The 20802-nt window shown below is 40.8% G+C and overlaps 1 protein-coding gene across 4 annotated transcripts in view; it reads left to right on the top strand.

Moving 5' to 3' along the window:
* CDK17 (cyclin dependent kinase 17) overlaps window positions 1-20802 on the top strand; it is a 61218-nt gene that overhangs the window by 33484 nt on the left and 6932 nt on the right. For 2 of the 4 annotated variants that reach the window (XM_053462419.1, XM_053462418.1), the window contains 8 exons: window positions 3640-3804; window positions 10053-10186; window positions 14694-14819; window positions 15890-15946; window positions 16242-16356; window positions 16814-16908; window positions 17851-17913; window positions 18617-18740. In XM_053462419.1, coding sequence (XP_053318394.1) covers window positions 3640-3804; window positions 10053-10186; window positions 14694-14819; window positions 15890-15946; window positions 16242-16356; window positions 16814-16908; window positions 17851-17913; window positions 18617-18740 — 879 coding nt within the window. The remainder of the gene's footprint in view (window positions 1-3639; window positions 3805-10052; window positions 10187-14693; window positions 14820-15889; window positions 15947-16241; window positions 16357-16813; window positions 16909-17850; window positions 17914-18616; window positions 18741-20802) is intronic. The other 2 variants (XM_053462420.1, XM_053462421.1) reach the window with 2 other exon arrangements.

Below are 20802 nucleotides of genomic sequence, written 5' to 3'. Positions count from 1 at the left end.
TATATTGTTGATGGAAAGATTTGTAACCTCCAACCAACCCAGACATTGGACATTTCTTTTCTCTGGAGGCTTAGATGTTTGTTAACCTAGATTAGCAGTTATTGAAAATTCTTGGTATTCCTCCCGTGTTTTAGAATGATAACTGTAGCCTTTTGCCAAGGCTGTTCCGATTATAATGACATACAGATCTTTCTTTGTGAATTGAAAAGGAGCATTTGCACTGGCGAGATTCAGAGTGACAGAATGAGTCTCCCTGCTCGCTTGCCAACTTTCAAATGAGAGGATAGCAAAGGAATGTTATGTTTCAGCCAACTTTTTATAATTTTAATGAACACGGCTGAATGACGTTCAATGCCAGTGTCAGTGTTTCAGGGAGAGCTGTTCCCTGGTAATGTTCATGCTTCTCTATAGTGATGTATTAAGAAAATGCCTTTGATAATCCGAACAAGATGTAGCGTCTATACAGATAAGAACAAAAGTGCATTTTGTCTCGGATCCTGCAGTTCCGTGACTGCGTTCTGTAGTGTATCTGTGCCGCTGGCGCAATTTTCTTTTTTAGATGGGTCACTTAAGACCTTCAGAGCGCACCCACCATGGAGAAATTGTCTCGTTCTGTAGTTGGTACATTTTTCACCAATACTTTGAGCTAGCTACTTGGCCGGTAAATGTGTAGGTACAAATTCATTGAGATACACAAATATGGCTGGTGGCAGTGTTCCTGCACCTACCACATGTACAGCATTCCGGGGCAGGACACAAGGTAGTCTGGGAGAATGAGCATGTGTTTGTTTGACTGGCTTTGGTGCCGCTGTTGATATTTTGTTTGGTTTCTCCATGCCGTCTTTCCTTTCTGTAAATGAAAGCACATTCCCATTTTGTTAGTGTTTCTGTACTTAGATGAAGGAAATTTTGAATCGCTGGTTAAAAGGATTACATTTCTGTAAAAAAAAAAATATATATATATATATATATTTTATACGGTGCTTGTAAAGCTATTAAATGTGAGGAGAAATGTCTTGGGTCCCAGCTTGAAAGAACTGAACAATTATAGTCTTAAAACAGCAGCGTCTTTAGCAAATCAAGCAGTATTGAAGTTTGTGACCTGATGTTATGTCAGACTGAGCAGTTTTACAGAAAGCAGCTTTTTTACATTACATTTTGAAATCTACAGCTATCTGCAGGTTATTTCCATACAGATACTGTTTTCATGACAGATACACTTTGTGTAGTGGTGACTCCTATCACTGAGTCCTGAATGTACATCCTAAGCAACTCTTTGTACTTCTGAACTTCCAACATTAGCTTGATAAGCTTACCACAGTGCTGACTTTGAGACATCCACCCAATGCACACATTAGAGACATAACATGCATTCATCAAGGAGAAATCCAAAAACCCTTTCTACAGTACTATCTTATTTGGAGCCATAGAAGATAGCAATTAGATAAGCCAGGCTGCTTCACAATTGTGGAGAATTGGCCCGTATAGCCCATGGTTGGAAGAATTCAGCCATTGAACAAGTCTGTCAGTTTATGATCCAGTTAACCTGCACTCTATATTCCTGACCCATAGGAAATTGATGTATAACAGTACAGCTGGTCAAAAAACATGCCTTCTGTCACTCCCTCAAGTATTTAATAACCTTTTTGATATGCCGTGATGGGAAAATCTGGTTGAACCTGGAGCCCTTGGTTTACCGCACGCCCTGTTGAAGTTATAGCTGGGTCTTTACGTCAACTTTCTACACCTCGCCTTAATATAGCGAATAAACTACTGCGAAGACTGCCTCTGATTAGTGATCAATTTTATTCCTGTATGGATTTTAATATTGGCATATGACACTCTCCGATACATTAACTAGATAATCCACAATACACTTCTCAGTTCTGCACATCGTTTAAGGCATTTTAACTGATGGATTTACTTTAAGAGGCCTGGTGGGTTAAGAGCCTAGAACTGTGTAGACTTTGCTAACACAAGCCATATAAAGGTACCATAGAGGTGCACTTTGCATCTCCATAGTGTTTTCTCATGGGATCTGGCTCCACCCACAAAAGGCCAGCAAGCCTTCCACCTCTCTATGATACAAAATGAGCAGAACTATTAAAGCATCAAGAACCGCCACAAAGCACAAATAAAACATATTTTCCAAAGACCATTTATTTTAGTTACTAGATTAAAAATATATGTAAATATATTTTTTAACAGTTTTTGCATAATGTATACAGGCAGCTGTATGTTGGTCATTTTGTATATGTTCTGGCTCTGTTACTATAGCCCAAATGTAGCACCCAGACTCCTTATCGGATAACCCCTTGCGATAAACAATGCAATGGCACTTTGTAAATCATCTAGCCGGGTGATCTCACTAATGAAAGTCTGTGGTGAAACAGGCTTTTTTAGCATTACCGTAAAGCATCAGCTCAGTGTGAGTGGGCAGGTGACGTCTCCCAGAATATCACATGACTTGCAGCAGTGGCATCCTCCTGGTCTACAGATATAGGAAGTTAATTGGAACAAAATGAGATTCACATTTATCAACACCAACCTTCATTAATGTATACAGCACTGTACCTATGCTGAAACGAAAATAAAGTCTTCTCCTGTAAGAAAGAGAGCACAAGCTGGTAGATTCCTGGAAATCTTGGAGATGGTGTAATGACTTTAGTATGTGTACAGACTATACCCCGGGGCAGTTTTCAAAACCCCTTAAAGCTATAGAGGTTCAGGCTAGATTGCAAGCAATACTGCAAGTCAGCTTCATTATTTTATATATAATCACTCCACGTGTGTGAACGCTAGCGTAATGTGCTAAGGCATGTTTGGGAGTGGTGATTCTTCCATTGCTGCAGGTGTATGTAGGGTGAACCCTACGAAAGATGTGGTGTTATCCTGAATGATATAGTGCCAATACGGTGTTCAGCATTCCAGTAATATTATCAGGCTGTTACGTATGCTATGAATACCCAGATGTTGGGTTAGGGTCCTGCCCCCAATTGGACCGAATAGGTGCTCGCTATAAAAAAGCAAAGCTCTAATGTATTTGGCTCTGTTTGCCTGTCTTAATGTGATCTTATTCATGTTACCAGGGCGCTGGCAACATACCTTGCACATTTTTATTATAATGCTTGTGTATTGGTGCCTGGGGAACTCTTTTTAAGTGGCTAACTGAATATCCTTATTCTGTTTCTTAAATGTTTTGCTTCAAATGATTTTCTCTGCAATGCTATACATTCTATTGGGTGCCGAACATTAGAAAAGAGCCCCTTTCATTTAATCTAAAGATAATGAACCACTGACTGTGTTTGACTTGGTTAGGATTGTTCAAATGTCTAACATATCTTGTTTGATGTTTCCTTTAGAGCAAAGTGAAACTTGGGCCATTTAAGTTGTAGTTCTGTTTATCAGTATAGATCAAATGTCGGTCACTGGTTCATTGTCGTGTATCTCTGCATGCTCTAGGGTAATTTGGGGGCTTTGTAATATTTGTATCTTTACACTTATGATTGTGCATATAGTAATGCCCTTTTTCTTTTCTTTTTCTTTTTTTTTTTTTTTTCTCTTCTCTTGGGTCTTTTGCTTTTCTTCCAATCTTTCCTTTTCTGATGGGATGAAATTGTTGGCCCTTGGGATTGGTAGAACCAATTGTGAAGAATGGCAGGCCTCCAACGTCTCACAGTATGCACTCCTTCCTCCACCAATACACAGGATCCTTCAAGAAGCCCCCACTGAGAAGACCGCACAGTGTTATAGGTGGAAGCCTCGGTTCTTTCATGGCAATGCCTAGGAATGGGAGCAGACTAGGTAATTATCCTTATTCTCTTATTAAGTTAAAGGCACATTTAAACCTCATCAAGTACAACTCATCTTGGCAAAGGAACATGTTGTGGTACTTATTATTATAAAATGACTTATTTGGTTTTCCACTAAGATCCACGAGTGTGTATTGTTTGATGGGCTAACGTGTGTCGTTTTAACCCGGACACTTAGCTTGTAGAAGTTCAGAGTGCAGGACTCTTGGAAATATATATATGGGTCCAATTACTGTATACATTGAGACCGAGAAACGTATTTGTTGTCTGGACGCTGGGTTATCCGTATGATAGCATACACTTTTTACACACCAAGACAACACTGGTAATGTAGCATAAACATATTCAAGCTCATTAGAGTACAGATCTGTATGAGAAACTACATTCTGTATCAAGCTGTCTGCACGATAGGTAGCATTAGCGATACGCACCAGTAATATTTCTAAAGCGTTAACCTGTGAGCTCTAGAAGCTTTACTGAACGTTTTATGCAAGTCGTGACTGGCGTGTGTTTAGAGGATTTCATCTATAGAGGACTTTTGGTAAGTACAGAGAAGTGTTTTACCTATAATTCTATACATTTACAATGATTCACAGCACCTTTATTGCATGGAATGTTATTTGGGTAGTGTATTTCTCTATCTTTACTCGCCCAATCCGTTAATGTGTGTCACTGGGTAAACTAGCCACTGGCGGAAGATCGCTTCATAAGGAGATTCTTTTCAAATTTTGCAAGCCAATGAATGGTGTAAACACACAAATCATTGGTAGTGATAATTATGCCAGAGTTGTGTGTTCACATTTCCCCTTTAAAGACCTGTGTCCAAATGGCACTCCAGAATAGAGAATACTTGTGGCCATGTGATGGATTGGAAAGAACCTTACAAATCACACCTTGCTTCACTGATAGGCGTTTAATCAGGCAGACTTATGTTCTTACTAACAAAGTTATAAAGTCTCATAATGCACCCTATCAATACCTGATGATGCATTCGTTTAAATTGTGCTTATTTATACCAGATTTTATGGCTGCCCATACATGTGAACATGCTGCGACGTTAGCAGGTTCCTGCTTTACTCGGACACAAAGCATTACGTTTACTTAAACAATTACTGCCGAGCTGCTGCGTTTCCGTACTCAGCAGATCTGCAGTGCTGGATGGTTCTGCATACGCAGTGAATTCAGACTGCTCTGCAAGGCAATCAGCCGACAATGTAAAAACTGTACACTTTCCAACGCTTGTACACATTCCAAGTCTCTACAATTACATAAGTTTGACTACAATGAAGCAAAAGGTATAAAGTCAAATACTCATCGGAACTGGTGGGTTCTTCAGTTTGAGGAAATATAAAGTAGAAAAGGAATTTGTGCCGCTTGACTTTGCCGTGTAACGCTAGGTCCAGTGAATCTATTAATACCCCCCAATTCATGTCTCTTAAATATATGCCCTTTAAGCATCCTTTACAATTCTTCTCATCTGCTAAATATCTGATATAACCCAACATGCTGTCTTAAGATGCTATGGATCTAGGTTATACCGGCTAAGAGGTGAAAATTCCAGTTCTGATTTGTGAAGCCACATTTTCGAGTTGATGGATGACCAGTCTTCATGGAATACCATATGGATTTTACACTTCCAAGCAGTTCTAGCCCATTACACACAGCTATTTTTTTCTTCCATCCATCACATCCATCCACAAAGTAGTATTGGTAGCAAAGAATAAGAAATGAGAGGTTTCCAACAAAACTTCATCATTCAGAGATTAAGTGTAAAGTGGAACACTGGATGCGTTCCCTCCAGCAAGCAGCAGACCCTGAGCTGTTTCATCTCTATGTGCGATAAACAGAACTGCTAAAGTGTTCATCATCATTATCATCTTTACTGTCCCACCAACAACCTATAGCAAATAATTTTAAAGCAAATTTAAGGCAATTGTAGTAATTTCTATTATATGTAAATAAAATCCCAGGGGGCATGGAACTTGCATGTGTGCTTCTGAATTTGTACAGCCACTGGCCATTGTGGTGCAATTTAGGTTTTGGCGACATCAGAGGTCATAAAGTTGGTACATTTTAATAACGTTCTTCTGTTGCAGGGTGTTATATCTATTAGCTTTAATATTATAAATATAAAAGCTGCAGCTTTAGTGTGTTGTGGGCATAGCAGTGAGCCATATCCTTTATTCTGTTTTGAAGAATCTTCTTAAAGTGGGTTTTTGATTTAGTTTATTTCCTTGTTCTAGCTGGAGCTGTCCTTGTTGTTTATTGAGCGCTCTAGACTGAAGTGGTCCTCTTTTAGAAATAAAATACCTTTCAGTGAGCAGTACAAACCCAAGTGATATGTTAGCGAAAACTTTGACTGTTATTGATTCTTCCTTCATGTTTGTAATTCGTTGTGAGTGCCACTCAGAAATCAACAAAAGCCAGAAGAGCAAGCGAAGAGGATGCCTTTGAAATGTTTAACACAAAGAATGTCTCCTCTTTTTACCCTTACATAAGTAGTACAGGGGTACATTTTTAAAATTGATTCATTGGGAACAATTGATATTCCTGCCTCTTAGCGAAAGGGTATATTAGATTCATACTTATTTCAGCTTTTTCTTTGAACTGATATTTCCTGTAGACCCAGAACAAGGTGGATTCTGAGTATACCTGAGTAAACTGTATATTGAGCTAGTACATGTGGGGATGACGGAGGTCAACTCTGGCTATGAGACCAAAACACACTCAATGTCTGCATATACTCACCACTACCTTTGATGCAGTCCCCTGGATATTTACATCTAGGTCCTGCCAATTACGCACAATGTGTTAATTTGACGTACAATAGCGTGTGGACACCTCATCATCACATGTATATGAGCTTGTTAAATCTCTTTCCAAAACCATGGGCATTGATATTGAGTTTTAAACACTGAAAAAAGCCCTCCTCCACCAAATGTTACTGTAGGCACTGTGCATTGAGGTAGTTGGTGTTCTCCTGGCATCTGCCAAACCTGGATTTGTCAAGTGATTCATCACTCCAAAGAACACGTTTCACTGCTACTTCAGAGGCTCTTTGGAACTCCGTAGTAAGCGATGCTACAAAGCACCTGCTATTTTTACACGCTATGCACGTCAGCACTCAATGTCCTGCTCTGATGGTTTGTCAACTGCATCGTTGCTACTACTAGACATTTCCACTTCACGATGATAGCAGATCTAGCAGGACAGAAGTTCCACAAACTGGCTTGTGCCAAAGGCAGCATCTTATGACTGTGCCGCGTTTAAAGTCCCTGAGCTCTTCGGTATGACCCGTTCTACTGCCAATGTTTGGCTACGGAGACGGTTGCATATTGATGCCTGTTAGCAATGGGTGTGACTGAAACGGCTAAACCAATAATTAGGAGGGGTGTCCCAATACTTTTGGTCTTGTGCTCTCAGGTGAGTTTATGCGACCTTCAACATTGTTTTTGGAGTGCCAAACTATAAAAAGTGTGACTGAGTGTGAAGGCCAGGCAATTGTATCCATGGAAAAACACTTCCATACAGTGGCCCTTTTTCCGATGACTGAAACATCTTAATGGCATGTCTTGCTTCAAATTATCCTTAGATACAAAGCTTTTTTCATTTTTGTTGAATTAGAGAAGCTCTTATTGCACTAGCGTCATTTGCATGCTTTTAGTCACTTAGCATAGACATTAATTAAGTGTGTTTTGGGAGTAACATGCCAGTAATTGACTGTTTATACAAGCAGTTGAGCTAACATTATCTGGTACACATCAGTAGATTTGTCATACTCTGATGCCCGGCTGCTTGGATTGCTGTACCAATGAGACTAAACAATGCCTTTATATACGAAGATGTAAGCAAAGCTGACATGGAAAATAAAACATCGGAACTTAAAGAAATGGCTGTTCTTCCTGAAGACTTTCTTCGTATCAGCGATGGCACCTGCTTACAAAGTAGACATGAGGCATGATCTGGCACATTGAGAGGTTTTTTTCTGGGCAGTCTGTAAGCATTCATCGATTTTTGGAAGGTGTCCCTAATGATCATGTTCAGTGTGACAGGGACAATATTCTGTGTATATTCAAAAGTTAAAAAAATTTAAGCAACTTTAGGAGAAGCTGCAGTGCAAAGCTCCCTCTGTGTGTTGACATTTTTGCACCACATGGAATCATAGATAACAGACCCCATATGCAGTGTTTTTGAAGCACATGTAGTCTTTTTGCTGTTGTGGTATTCATACCATTTCAGTACCTCATTACCCTAAGAGAACAAGTCAACTGTGATTTTGTCTTAATGTAGTGCCTTGTATGTCTTTTTATTCTAATGAGCTATTTAATTTCAAGCTTCAGTGCCAAAATTGTGCAAAAAATGGAACACTGCCTCTCAGAGTACATATGACAATCCCAGGAAAATGATGAATTGTTTCTTGTTTTGTGATGGCTATGCCTTTCTTTATCAGCTGTTGAAAGGGTTTGTGTCTTTCCTCTTTGTAGCAGCAGTCACACAATGGATTTCTTTAGGGCCTATAGGTCTCCATTAGAGGGTATTTTGCATCTATATGTCCTGATTAGAATGGCCAGAAGGACAATGGGAAATGATTCCTTTACTACTGTATTTGCTCGATTTTATAAGACAAGGTTTTTTTCCAGAAAGAAATAATCTGAAAAAAAAGACCTTATAACCGAGGTACTTTTTTTTTTTTATTCAGACCTCAGATCCACAGTCCCGCCGATTTAGCCTAGCAGCTTGTCACTCGCATGATCTTTCATGCTCTGTCACCCTTCCTTCTCCGCCGACCATTTCCATGTCCCTGTCTCCTTTTCCGGGGCTCCGCTTCATATTTTCCGCTTTCATCTTTTTCTTCTGTCTTCTTACTTAATCCGCTTCTCCCCGGTGTCAGCTGCCTTATCCAGGTGCTTCCGCAAAAGGCTGTAGTCACGTTCTTCAGTCCGAAGAGAGAGAGCGAGCAGAGGCTGAGTCGTTAAAATCCTCCCTCTCTTTTACTGACATACTTTCACACTTTGATCTTGTGTCAGAGAGGAAAGAGAGAAACAGAGTCCATAAAAATCCACCCCAGGTTCAGAAGAACGGCCAATACGTGATAACGGCTGTGCGCTTGTGTCGGTATTAACCTACATTCGTTTTGACAGCACTATCTGCGTTCTCTCTAACCTTTTACGTGATTGCACATTGTGTTTACTGGGAAGACCTGAGCTGGATAAACCTGTTTTAAAATGACACCTGTGGAGCATAGGTTTCCAACCTCGGTCCTCTCCAGCAGCTTCCAGGATCTTCACGTGTGCTCAATTACTTGGTTATTGACAGGGTCACCCGTGTTGGAGGAGATCCTGGATGTAGCTAAAACATCAATTAGATTATGATTTTTAAATCACAGATATGTAGGAAAACTGCTTTTGGATTTCTTTTGTGCCGTTTTTGGCAGGTAACTATTGTCTACGGCATTTCTGTGTGAAGTGGCGCAGTCATGCAAACAGGATAACGGGCCACTTAACAGAAATGCTCTATGCATTGTGTTCACGTCGATATCCATTATCCAAGTTAAAAGCTCACAGCGTGCGTGGCATAGAGAGTGGGCTGCGTTTGGCACAATTCACGGAGTGTGTGCATTGTGTAACAACGGAATGGATTGTGTACATAGATCCACATGCGCTGATAGAAACATTATTCCAGTAAATGCATTTATCTGCGCATGTATTAGAGACGTTTGGTGCCTCTTTTAACTACAGAACTTTGAAGTTCACATCACACGCACATTCTCCCCTTCAAAAAAAATGCCCCGTTTATGTGTTTGACCTGTATATGCTGTCTACAAATGTACCCATCTCTTAGCTAGTTTCAGGGTTCACCCAAGTATGACTCTCCTATGCGGTTGGCATCTTGGCCAAATCAGCAGGAATCGGGCCAAGTGGCTTATGTCATGAAAATGCTATGCAGAGCCGCCTCACCCCCCCCCCCCCCTGTTCTTTAAGGCCAGCTGTAACATGACTTTTAACTATACTTACTAAAGTAACGGTGTTGTAGCCGAAATGGGCATGTTGCAAAAAATATTTTTTTTTGAGTGGAAGAGGACCAGACCATTTTGTCAAACGAGTGTTCGAGGGGAGTTGGTCTATATTTATTTGCCATTGAGCACAATGGAGGAATGTATCTTGTTGGCTTTTCTGAACTGGTAAATTGATCAGTTGCTGCAATTTGGCATAGATAATTTTAGCAATGCTTCTGTTTCAGATATAGTACACGAAAACCTTAAAATGGGATCAGATGGTGAAAGTGACCAAGCATCTGGGACCTCATCAGACGAAGTTCAGTCGCCAACCGGTGTATGCCTACGGAATCGAATGCATCGGCGGATTTCAATGGAGGTAGCGTGCATGTCTAACAGTATATTTACACACATTTTTTTACTGCGCACGAATGAGCCGGAAATCGAGACTTTCGTTTAACTCGCTTGCCTATGGAAAGCAGGAAGTGTAAGAAGGAAGCATACTTCCTGCACATGCTCGGTAGCACTCGAGTTACAGCCAATGGCAGCATGCCCCAATGGGAAAGAATGGGAGTAGCAGCAGCACCCTGTAGCATGTATGTTAGTAAAACGTCGGTGTCCATGGAGTGCACAAAATCTCTAAAGTAAAATGGAGTTCTTCTGAGAGTGTGCAAGAAGTGTTCACACAGTAGATCCAGGGCAGGGGGTGTCAAACTTGTGACAGGAGCTGGTAAAACACTGTCTGATGTATGGAGAATTGTAGTACTCCTGGTCTCTGTGTGGTTGTGGTGTCAGTGTATGGTTTGGGATTCAGCTGTCTGAATTAAATGTGTGTGTGTGTATGTGTATGAGAGAGAATATGAGTAGCACAATGATGTCCTGATGTTTGCATGTGACTTCTGCCCTTAAGAGTACATCTGTCCATTCCAGCAGCTTTTAGAAGAGGTTAATTAGCACAATTCTCCCTTTTATTTGAATTAATGAGGATCTCCCATTGTCAATGACACTGTGGATTTATTCCCACTTCAAATGAGTGCTTGGCCTAGTTCTTTATAAACCGTGAATATTGAGATAATGTATTGGGAAAGCTTTGTGTGCACGGCTTAACTCGGCTTGCTGTGTCAGATTCTGAAAGATGCCTAATAATTCTCCGGTTCCTTATGCGTCATCAGATATACCTTTTTAGTAATGGAGCGTTAGTCATTTTAAGTTTCTTACCACCATATAGTGTTTACAGCAGGAAAGACCCACTTGTCTTACCTAAATACCGTATTTGCTCAATTATAAGACGACCCCACAAAATCTGAATATTAACTTAGGAAAAAAAGCCTGAATATAAGACGACCCTAAAGGAAAAAAGTTTTACCAGTAAATGTTAATTCATGTAAACTATTTTTTTTAATAAAAGCTATGATTGAGAAAAATATTTTTTTGTTTTTATTTCCTTGTATTTTCCAACCTGTCCCCCAGTTACGCACATCTGCCCCCAGGCTTGCCACACCAATATGGCACTGTGGCCCATGATATGCCTTTTAATCCTCTATATGCCACTGTGCCCCATGGTATGCCTTTTGACCCCCTATGTGCCACTCTGCCTCCAGAAATGCATTATACCCCTATATCCCATTCTGGCATTTAGGGGGTTAAAATGCATATTATGGGGCAGAGTGGCGTATAGGGAGGTATAAGACATTCCAGGAGGCAGAGTGGCATTAAGGGAGTTAAAAGGCATTGTATAGAGCACTCTGCCTCCAGAAATGCCTTATACCTCCCTATATGCCACTCTGCCCCATAATATGCCTTTTAACCCCCTAAGTGCCAGAGTGGCATATAGGGGTATAAGGCATTCCAGAAATGCCCTATGCCCCCATTACACACACACACACACACACACGCTTCCCATTTCCTGCTGTATTGCCGGGGCAGCGGGTTGACGTCTGCTTCCGCTGCAGCCGGAAGGAGGTGGAGTTGGCGGCGGGGGTTTATCTGTGTCCGTCGCGCATACCTTCCCCGGCTGTCAGAGATCAGGTGCGGGGAACTCTGATCTCTGACAGTCGGGGAAGGTCTGCGCGACTGACAGACAACCCCCGCTGCTAGCCACACCTCCTTCCGGCTCCAGCGGACGTTGTCTACGCGGATCGCGTAGACGTCAACCCGCTGCCCCGGCAATACAGCAGGAAGCACCGGTAAGTGTGTGTATGATGGGGGGGGGGAGACAGGAGGATCCAGGTCCCCTGCAGCGGTGCGGGGGATCTGGATCTTAGTCTCATAATCAGACCTCTATTTGAGGTCTGATTAGAAGACGACCCCGATTAGAAGACGAGGGGTATTTTTCTGAGCATTTGCTCTGAAAAAAACCTCGTCTTATAATTGAGCAAATACGGTAATTCCAAATAATGGTGTTTACAGGTTAAAATGTATAGATTAAAAAAAATGTGTATATTATTGGGAAAGGTGTTTCAAACTTGCGCTATCTTCTCAGAATATACTTATTTAAATGTTTTTAATTAGCCCAATTATGAGATTTAACCGTGTGTGCCTCCCCTGTAATCTATCATGTACTGTCACTTACACAAATTGGCCTGGCCTCCCAGGGGTGAAAATGTGTGCCAGCGCCCCCGGGGTATCTCCAAAGCGCTAATACTCATTCTGTATTTGCCGTTTTCAAATATACATTGAAATAGTTTGCATGCTATGAGTCTAAGGTATTCATTTCTTTACAGAATGTCTGTCTGATTTTCTTGCGTCAACCCCTTTAGGAGGATAAGCTAGTGTACGGGAGACGGTTCAGTGGGCTGTTTTGGGGGTTTGTGACCCTACAATAAACATTTGAAGGAATTGTGTACTTTTTTTACTTAATGTTTGAGGAACCTGCGCCTGTGAAGGACAAATATTTAAAAATCCTTAGTTTTATTTAAAACGCCGTTTTTTTTTTTCTCTAACGCAGACTCTAAGGGTTTTGTGCGTTTGATTTACAGCGGGTTTTCAGACTGCGCATTATAGGGCTGTTTAGAGGTGTGGGCTATCCGTTTACCCCAGAGCAGAGTAAACCCACGCTCCGCTCCGTACTCTTTCTACCTCCGCCCTAGAGGCTAGGTGAAAATTTTGGTCTTTCGATTAATTTGTTTAGTAGCCCTTCTGTTCCAACTGAATGGCATCATATATATGGCATACCTTATTAGCTGTAGTGGTATGTAAAAACTCCCTGATGTATAGCTGAGAATAGCTAATGCAGCATGGACGACCTTAATGAAACGACTTCTGCAGTGCCAATGATGCACGGTTAAGGTGTGTGTGTGTGTGTGTGTATTGGGTGATTCCTGTCTCAGGCTGTGCAATGCCTCCTTGGAAAAACACCGCTCCCTGCTGGAACATCGTTCGTCTTTCAAGTGCTTCTCTAATTGGGTCATGATCTCATTTTGTCTTTGCTCATATTTCATAACAATCAAGATCTATTTCATGCTCGTCTTCCTATAATACAGTGCTACCAGAAGAAGCTAAGGGCATTTCGTTCAGGTTTTTTTCTCTCGGCTGCCTTCACTTTAAACAATTATTAAATAAACATTATGTCACGGCAGCCACATACCTAAAACCTCTTCAGAAAATCAAGGGTTTCTTATAATCCAGTTTGTTTTATGGGTATATGTATAATGTTCAGCGCAGGTACAGTAAATATTTCCTATAGGGATCCTTGGTATAATAGGGAGTCATTTAAAGTCCTTGCGGCTGACAAATTGTCTGCTCGATGTGCATACATATTGGAGAAGCCTGTGATTGGAGCGGATGGTATAGAACTCGTGTTAGCATGTAAATCGGTATTATTCAGCCTGTTGACGGTTAAATGTGTATTTGAGCCAGCATTCTCCTGCCTGGGAGAAGAACGGTTCCCTCCGTTTCGGATATTCCCAGATGCGTTGTGACATGTGAAACATGCGTCTGAATGTTTGACGTACCCCGCAGCTCTCTGCTGTGTTCGAGCGCAGTGCTGGGAAATCGTGATGGAGGAGGTCGTGCAGGTTAACTGGGGTGCCGGTGTCAGTATGGAGAAAATACGTCTCCCCTCCCCAATCCGCCATAGAGGAAATCTGCATGCAATCCGTGGTGTAATACAGTAGAATACTAATTGTCACTCCAATCATTTTCTATTTTGTTGTAGAATATGTATTCTATCGTCTGTATGCCCGCGTAATGCTTGTAACACCTGGCACAGAAGAAGTCTCTGCTTGAGGTTTATATGCAGCGGATTGAACGGGTGCAGCAGATGCCAGGCTAATTCAAGATCTGTATCAAAGTATTTTGTGCGCTTTAATACACAGCTTAGGCTTTCTCCAAGGTCTGCACGTGGAAAAGAGCATCTCTGCTTTCCATCTGCAGGCGCGGATTATTGTGCGAAGAAATCCAGCCCAGCCGTTTCAGCCATGAGTTTAAAGGGACACTCCATCCATCATATGCACTTAAATGCATAGGGGAGCTTAGCCCCATCCACTTTGCAAATGCTTTTTGTTTTATTTTAATTCTTCTACGTTTTAAAGAATGCATGTTTGAAGTACAAAGTACTTTATTGTGTCTGATTTGGAAAGACTGGGGTGTTAAACTGTCCCTGAACACCCCAATTATACTCTGTTACATGGTGGTTTATTTCATATGGCTCATTCACTGTGGAAAGGTTGAACAGCGCTTACCAAAGGTACGCAAACTAAAAAGCTTTCTTCACAATATTTTTATTTGTTTAGTGCGACAAACTGCCTTATAACCGCAGTGTAGAAACGGGTAAGAGATTTCTGTTATGGTGTAATGAGGTGTGCATAACAAAAAAAAATACAGTATCCATCATAAATCTAATGTTTTATTATGCTGATCTATGTGAATGTTTGTTTTTTCTCTAGGACTTGAATAAACGGCTGTCACTTCCAGCAGACATTAGGATACCAGATGGATATTTAGAAAAGCTACAAATCAACAGCCCTCCCTTTGATCAACCCATGAGCAGGCGATCGAGAAGGGCATCATTGGTGAGAACATAAAAGGATTGGCGGAACCTTCCAGAAAAAAAAAAACTAATTGCTATCTAGAATTCTAATGTCAGTTTGTTGCTATTTCTTGCTGGAAGTGTTGATTCATAATTCTCAATAGATGTATGTAACATTAGATATTTGTTGCAGCTAAATGAAATTAATGGTTTGATCCCCCCCAAACATGGGGCGTTTGGGGTGAAACGGCATCAAACCCCCCCCCCTTGTGAATTTTTGCTACTTTATCTAATACATTGTCAGCATATTAATCGACATGCTTCATTACCTCATTCTATGCTCTTATGTCATTAGCGTGTAAAGATGTCTTTCATGCTACCGGGGTTTTACAAGTGGCTTGTGAAGTGGGCTGTTTGCTAATGTAGTTTAAGGACTAGGCACACTTGATCTTAGGTGTCCTTTTCCATTGAATAACGTGTCAGCAGCCCTGTCCCCTGTCTGGAGGTACCTGCCTCCACCTGTACCTGCCAACTCTAGTGGGGAAAGTGGCCTATATTAATGTTCTTCTGTTAGATCATTACGATTGGTTATTGCTAGCGGGTTGTAACTGGTAGCCCATACATACCTTATGGTCTGTCTAGGCCAACCTGGTAAAATGAACCCGGTTGGCCTACACCACAAATGCCATAACTAGACAGCATTCACCCCGATGGCCCAGTATAATCCTCGGTGTAACAGGATTTTTGGAAAAACACACAAAAAATAAACTTATAAAGCAAGTTGTTTATATATATATATATATATATATATATATATATATATATATATGTGTATATAAATGTATATATGCCATTACTGTTACAAGAATAGTATATTCAGAGCAAGAGTTCAAATCCCTAATATACCGTACTTGGTCAAAGGAAGTTGGATGGAATATGAACTTGTTTGATTCTTCATCTGTTACCCAGAGTCCACAAAATATTTGTTTACTCTATCATATCAAAGCCAATTACTAGTCTTTTGAAACATTTTGGGCCAAGCAACTGTGTGCGAAACACTGCTGTAATATCTATACCGCCATGTAACTTGCGCTATTTTCTTCTCCTACACAGTCAGAAATTGGTTTTGGGAAAATGGAAACGTACGTCAAGTTGGAAAAGCTTGGAGAGGTGAGTATTTTCCATTCTATGTTCCATTTGTGTTTCTGTAGGATGTTCGTAAGTAGAGAGGATCATCTTAGCGGATAACTAAACTAGTGCTGTAAATGTTTCATTGAAATAGATATTTTCTTTACCCAGAACCTTTTTCATAAAACCAGTACTTGCATGACAAAGTTGTGATGACACATACAATGTACGGGTCGTAGGAGTGTAGAAGAACCCTATAACGCGGCCGCTATTCATTTTGTGGGATCTACCGTGTTTATACACTAATTGGTGTGAATGTGGGTTTTTTTTTTTACAGGGCACTTATGCGACGGTGTTTAAAGGAAGAAGTAAATTAACGGAGAACCTTGTAGCGCTGAAAGAAATCCGTTTGGAGCATGAAGAAGGAGCCCCGTGCACAGCTATCAGAGAAGGTAACCCTTCACGTGTGTCACACAACCTCGTACTTGACATGTTTATCGATGTCTCTTTTTAGAAGGGCAGCGGGAGGAATAGGTATCATGGATCTGAAAGCGATAGCAGTATTTAATGTAGTAAATTGAATTATGTTTAAAATCAGGTGAAAATGGTTAATGTAACTAAAATATTAAAAGGAAGTCACACTTTGGTTTCCGGATATGACCGGTATAGTCTGTTTCTCTGTTGATGTTTGTGCCGTCTCTGCGGTTAACGTTTATATACCAGACCATGGTTTCATGCTTCAGCAGTGGTCTGCGTGAAGCATCTGCCGCCCCGCTTCCAAATCCCCCCTCTGCGGGAAGATAAAGCTGGATTAGGTGCTTAACAAAAGGAAGTGTGAATGTGTAATGTGATAAGTGTTCGGCGAAAGCCTATGTCGGAGATTAATTTGTCTTATCTGCTTTTCTGCAGTATCGCTATTAAAGGACCTGAAGCATGCAAACATTGTCACTTTGCATGACATTGTACACACGGACAAGTCGCTCACGCTGGTGTTTGAATATCTGGTATGTACCTGATGACTGTGGTGATGGATAATACAATCTTACAACAATTCATTGCCTTTTTCCTAGTTTAGTGATTGGTTATGAATGCTGCTTGTCTTCATATTCATCTTCAAACAAGTCTTTGCTGCTACGATTGGCAAGCGTCTTACGTAAACAAGGCATTAAATCGTTAATGTGCCCCGTATGCACGGCACTAGTGAGGGGACAGAATCGACTAACCCGACAGACCGGTGGCTTTGACACACTTTTCCAATACCCAGGTGGATTATGTAAAGAGCATTGGCTGTTGCTGGGGAGGAGAGCGTCTTTTTAAGAATGTTTCCACCCCGCTCGCAAGTCCACGTTAACATGTAATGATTGGATTAATTGTTAATTAACAGGCAAAAAGCTGTTAATTTGACAAAATTCCAGCACTTTACACTTTTATTGCCTGATAAGCTCATGGTGAGATCAGATGAGTGAGAATTTCACTCTGTATAAATCTTTTCTTCATCCTCACGCTCATTTTTGTTTTTTTGGTTGCATAATAAATTCAGATTCCCCCTTACTGTTAGCAAATGGACCCACCAAGGTGACGAACATAAGAGCATCCATTTGCACAAACTGAAATCACTGAAACAATGTACTGGACTCTTTTTTTGTAGTTATTGGTATTACTTTGCAACCTGCAGTACCTCTGGTCAGCGCTTAGATTGTTGTGAAGTATATTGTGTTGCTGACTCCCTGGGACACATGCCGATAATAGACCTTTACTATCATTACCCCAGTAGATCACACCTGCGGCTCTCACGCTCCTTAAACTCCCATCATCCTCAACAAGAGCTGCAGCCCAGATTGTATTCTGCGATTAAATCAAGTATTTAATAGCCAGAGTGGCTGAAATATACCTACAGAAGCTTGTGTACTCATCAATGTTCTTTATTTATGTTTGTTCCCCCCAAGGATAAAGATTTAAAGCAGTATATGGATGACTGTGGGAATATCATGAGTATACACAATGTAAAGGTACGTGCCAAGATGCTACAAAGCTTAGTGTCCCATACAGACCCAGCAAGCTTTCCTGATTCTGTGCCGCTTTTGGTCAGTAAGTGTGCGGATGTGAGGGGTGGTCTCTTTGGACCCCCTGGAACTCTCGCAGAATCCAGAGCTGGAGTTGGCTGGTAGTAAGTATACTACTTGCGTGCCTTGGCTAGCCGGCAGGTATGTTCAGTTGAACATGTCATCTGCTCGCTTAGGAGCCCTGGGGGTAAGAGGAAAGAAGCAAACACGTGGGGAGATTCTGCTGAAAATGTAAAGCAGACACTGAGCTGTCATGTGCATCAAAGTCCATATGTTTGCCCGAGTGCCCTTGCTTTATAAAGTGGTATATTTTTTAGCCTTCTATAATGTTTCATGCAGGGCAGGATTCCAATTTGTCATAATCATTTCAAAAAGTGAAAAGGGTATCGGTCACAGCACTGGTATTTCAGTGGATTTGAAACGTGGTGTATCTTATGTATTGGACAGCACTGGCCCCTTCAAATGCCCTGATAAATTCTTTTCGGTAATAATTACCATTTTCCCTTCGTTTATTAACCCCCCCCCATGCATTAATGCCTCCACAGTTGGAGCACATCTCCTGGAGGGTTTTTTGTTTTGTTTTTACATGTTGATTTTTTTTATTTTTTTTTTGCTTTATTTCGTATAATTTTCCTGTGTTCTGTTTTAGATATTTTTGTATCAGATTCTGCGGGGCCTGGCATACTGTCACAAGCGAAAAGTACTTCACAGGGACTTGAAGCCACAAAATCTGCTCATCAACGAGAAAGGGGAATTGAAACTAGCTGATTTTGGTATGTATGGGGGACTCGCATTTCAGTTCAGTGGGCAGTATGTCTTAAATTAATATGTTAATATATCTATAGGCGAGAGGTAAAGCTGGTGTACATTGTTTTTTAGTTGCAAGCGATATGTTTCACTTCTATTTGCACAAAGGCAGATAAATCTAGCGGCAGATATCACCTCTTCCCTTTCACTCAATCTGTGCTAGTATTACTTCTATTCTGTAACATTTGGAAGAATAGATTTTATTTTTCAATGTTGATTGACTGTTTAGAGGAAGTTCTGACTCTAGTTAACTGACTGCACCACATAGACACAAAGCACCCCCGTTTGTAGCCCAGTATTTGATACGTTTTTGTACTTCATCTTTTAATATTGGGGCTAACCACAATAAGTTAAAAATATCTTCTGTACAGTTTTTGGCTTTACTCGTCTTGACAGTCATCTGCTTCTAATCTGGGATCATCCGAGACTTCGGAGCAGTTCATGTAGAAAGTAAGCCCTTGGACAAACATTTTTAATGCACAACAGTGCGTAAGGGTGCTTAGATTACGATGAAATGGACTGTAACTATAGATATTATCACAGGTGATTGGGCTTGACACAGACAGCTTTAAATTGCTGTCAGACGCTGCAGTTACATAATACTAATGACAGACGTTGAGTGTGATTTGCTGGAATGAAGTGTGTTGTATCTTGTATTGTCCTTTCCACTAATTCTTTTCAGTCGAGTGGACTCAAATTACACCGTAAAATAACTGTAAATGTGCCCTTTGCGTTACAGGATCACGCAGTACTCGAACATCTACAGTAGCCTTTCTGCTTTGTTGCAAATGTGGGCCGTAGCAATGTTTAGGCAATATAATAGAACAGGATGACTCTGGTTTGACGTGCTGGTTAATCAAACATGCGGCCTTCATATGTGTAATAATTATTGCCCTGAGTATCTGCAGTCCGCTCTCCCTTGCCAAGGTCAGTGCCCACCATCAGAGGAGCAATGGGCAAATGTGGTTCATTGCAGAGGAGCTAGGTTTAAACCATTGCTCTCCAAGAACATAAGAGTTTGCCAAAAACCACCTGGATGTTCCTCAAGCATCCTAGAACGATGCTTGATGGGCACAGAAGTGGAACATTTGAGTAACATACTCTCGTTTTGTTTGCCAAAAAGTAAATACTGCCTGCCATGTTGGAAAAAAAAAAATAATAAACATTGCAGTAGTAGTGTCCTTGTTTATTGATATGTTGCTGCATCAGAACGTGGACATCTTACAATCAATGACAGAAACACGAATCAACATTTTCGTATTAATTTCTTCAAGCAGATTGTGAGCATATTCAATAGTTTAGGAAGCAGACATTAGGCCTAGTAAATGTCCAGACCATGACCCCATTGAGGTATTGTGGCATCATCTGAAATAATAATAATAAAAAAAACATCAAGATAAAGTATGTGTGCATGGCACGGTCGGTAACTACAGGACATGCTTGATTGCAGTTATTGCTGTTGAACGTGGCATAATCACAGTCTAAGGAGTGGCTGCTTTTTCACACCAGGACATGTTAGTTCCTTTACTAACTAAAAAGTGATATCTGTGTCAACATGGGTTTCTTCGCTCCAGTTCCCTTTTGTCTGATCTCAGGGTTTGCTTGAAGGTTTAATAGGCAACAGTTTCAGCACTGGGTAGGAACTGCTACAGAGTAGCAGAGTATACAGAGTAATATATATGTGTGTGTGTATGTATGTATGTATGTATATATATATATATATATATATATATATATATATATGTGTATATGTGTATATATGTGTGTGTGTGTATGTATTTATGTCAATCACCGCTGCAGCAGCCGTTGGCTCAGTCTTGCACATTAGCAGTTGTTCTGTTTAATACTCGCCTGCATCAAAGCAAAGATTTCCTTTGTAAAACAAGCTTAAAAACTTTGCTCATGCCTGCCCTGGAGCATTTTGCATATGCAATGTGTGCTCTTGGATCTCCACTCCTGCTTCATCGAGAGCAGTTTTGCGTTGTAATGAAATTATATATAGCGTGTTAATCTGTTTACTTTTCCCTT

The sequence above is a fragment of the Spea bombifrons genome, chromosome 4 (assembly GCF_027358695.1).
Source record: "Spea bombifrons isolate aSpeBom1 chromosome 4, aSpeBom1.2.pri, whole genome shotgun sequence".
Classification (NCBI taxonomy): domain Eukaryota; kingdom Metazoa; phylum Chordata; class Amphibia; order Anura; family Pelobatidae; genus Spea; species Spea bombifrons.
Note: the sequence above shows the minus strand (reverse complement) of the source record. Positions and strands in the feature narration are given on the sequence as shown.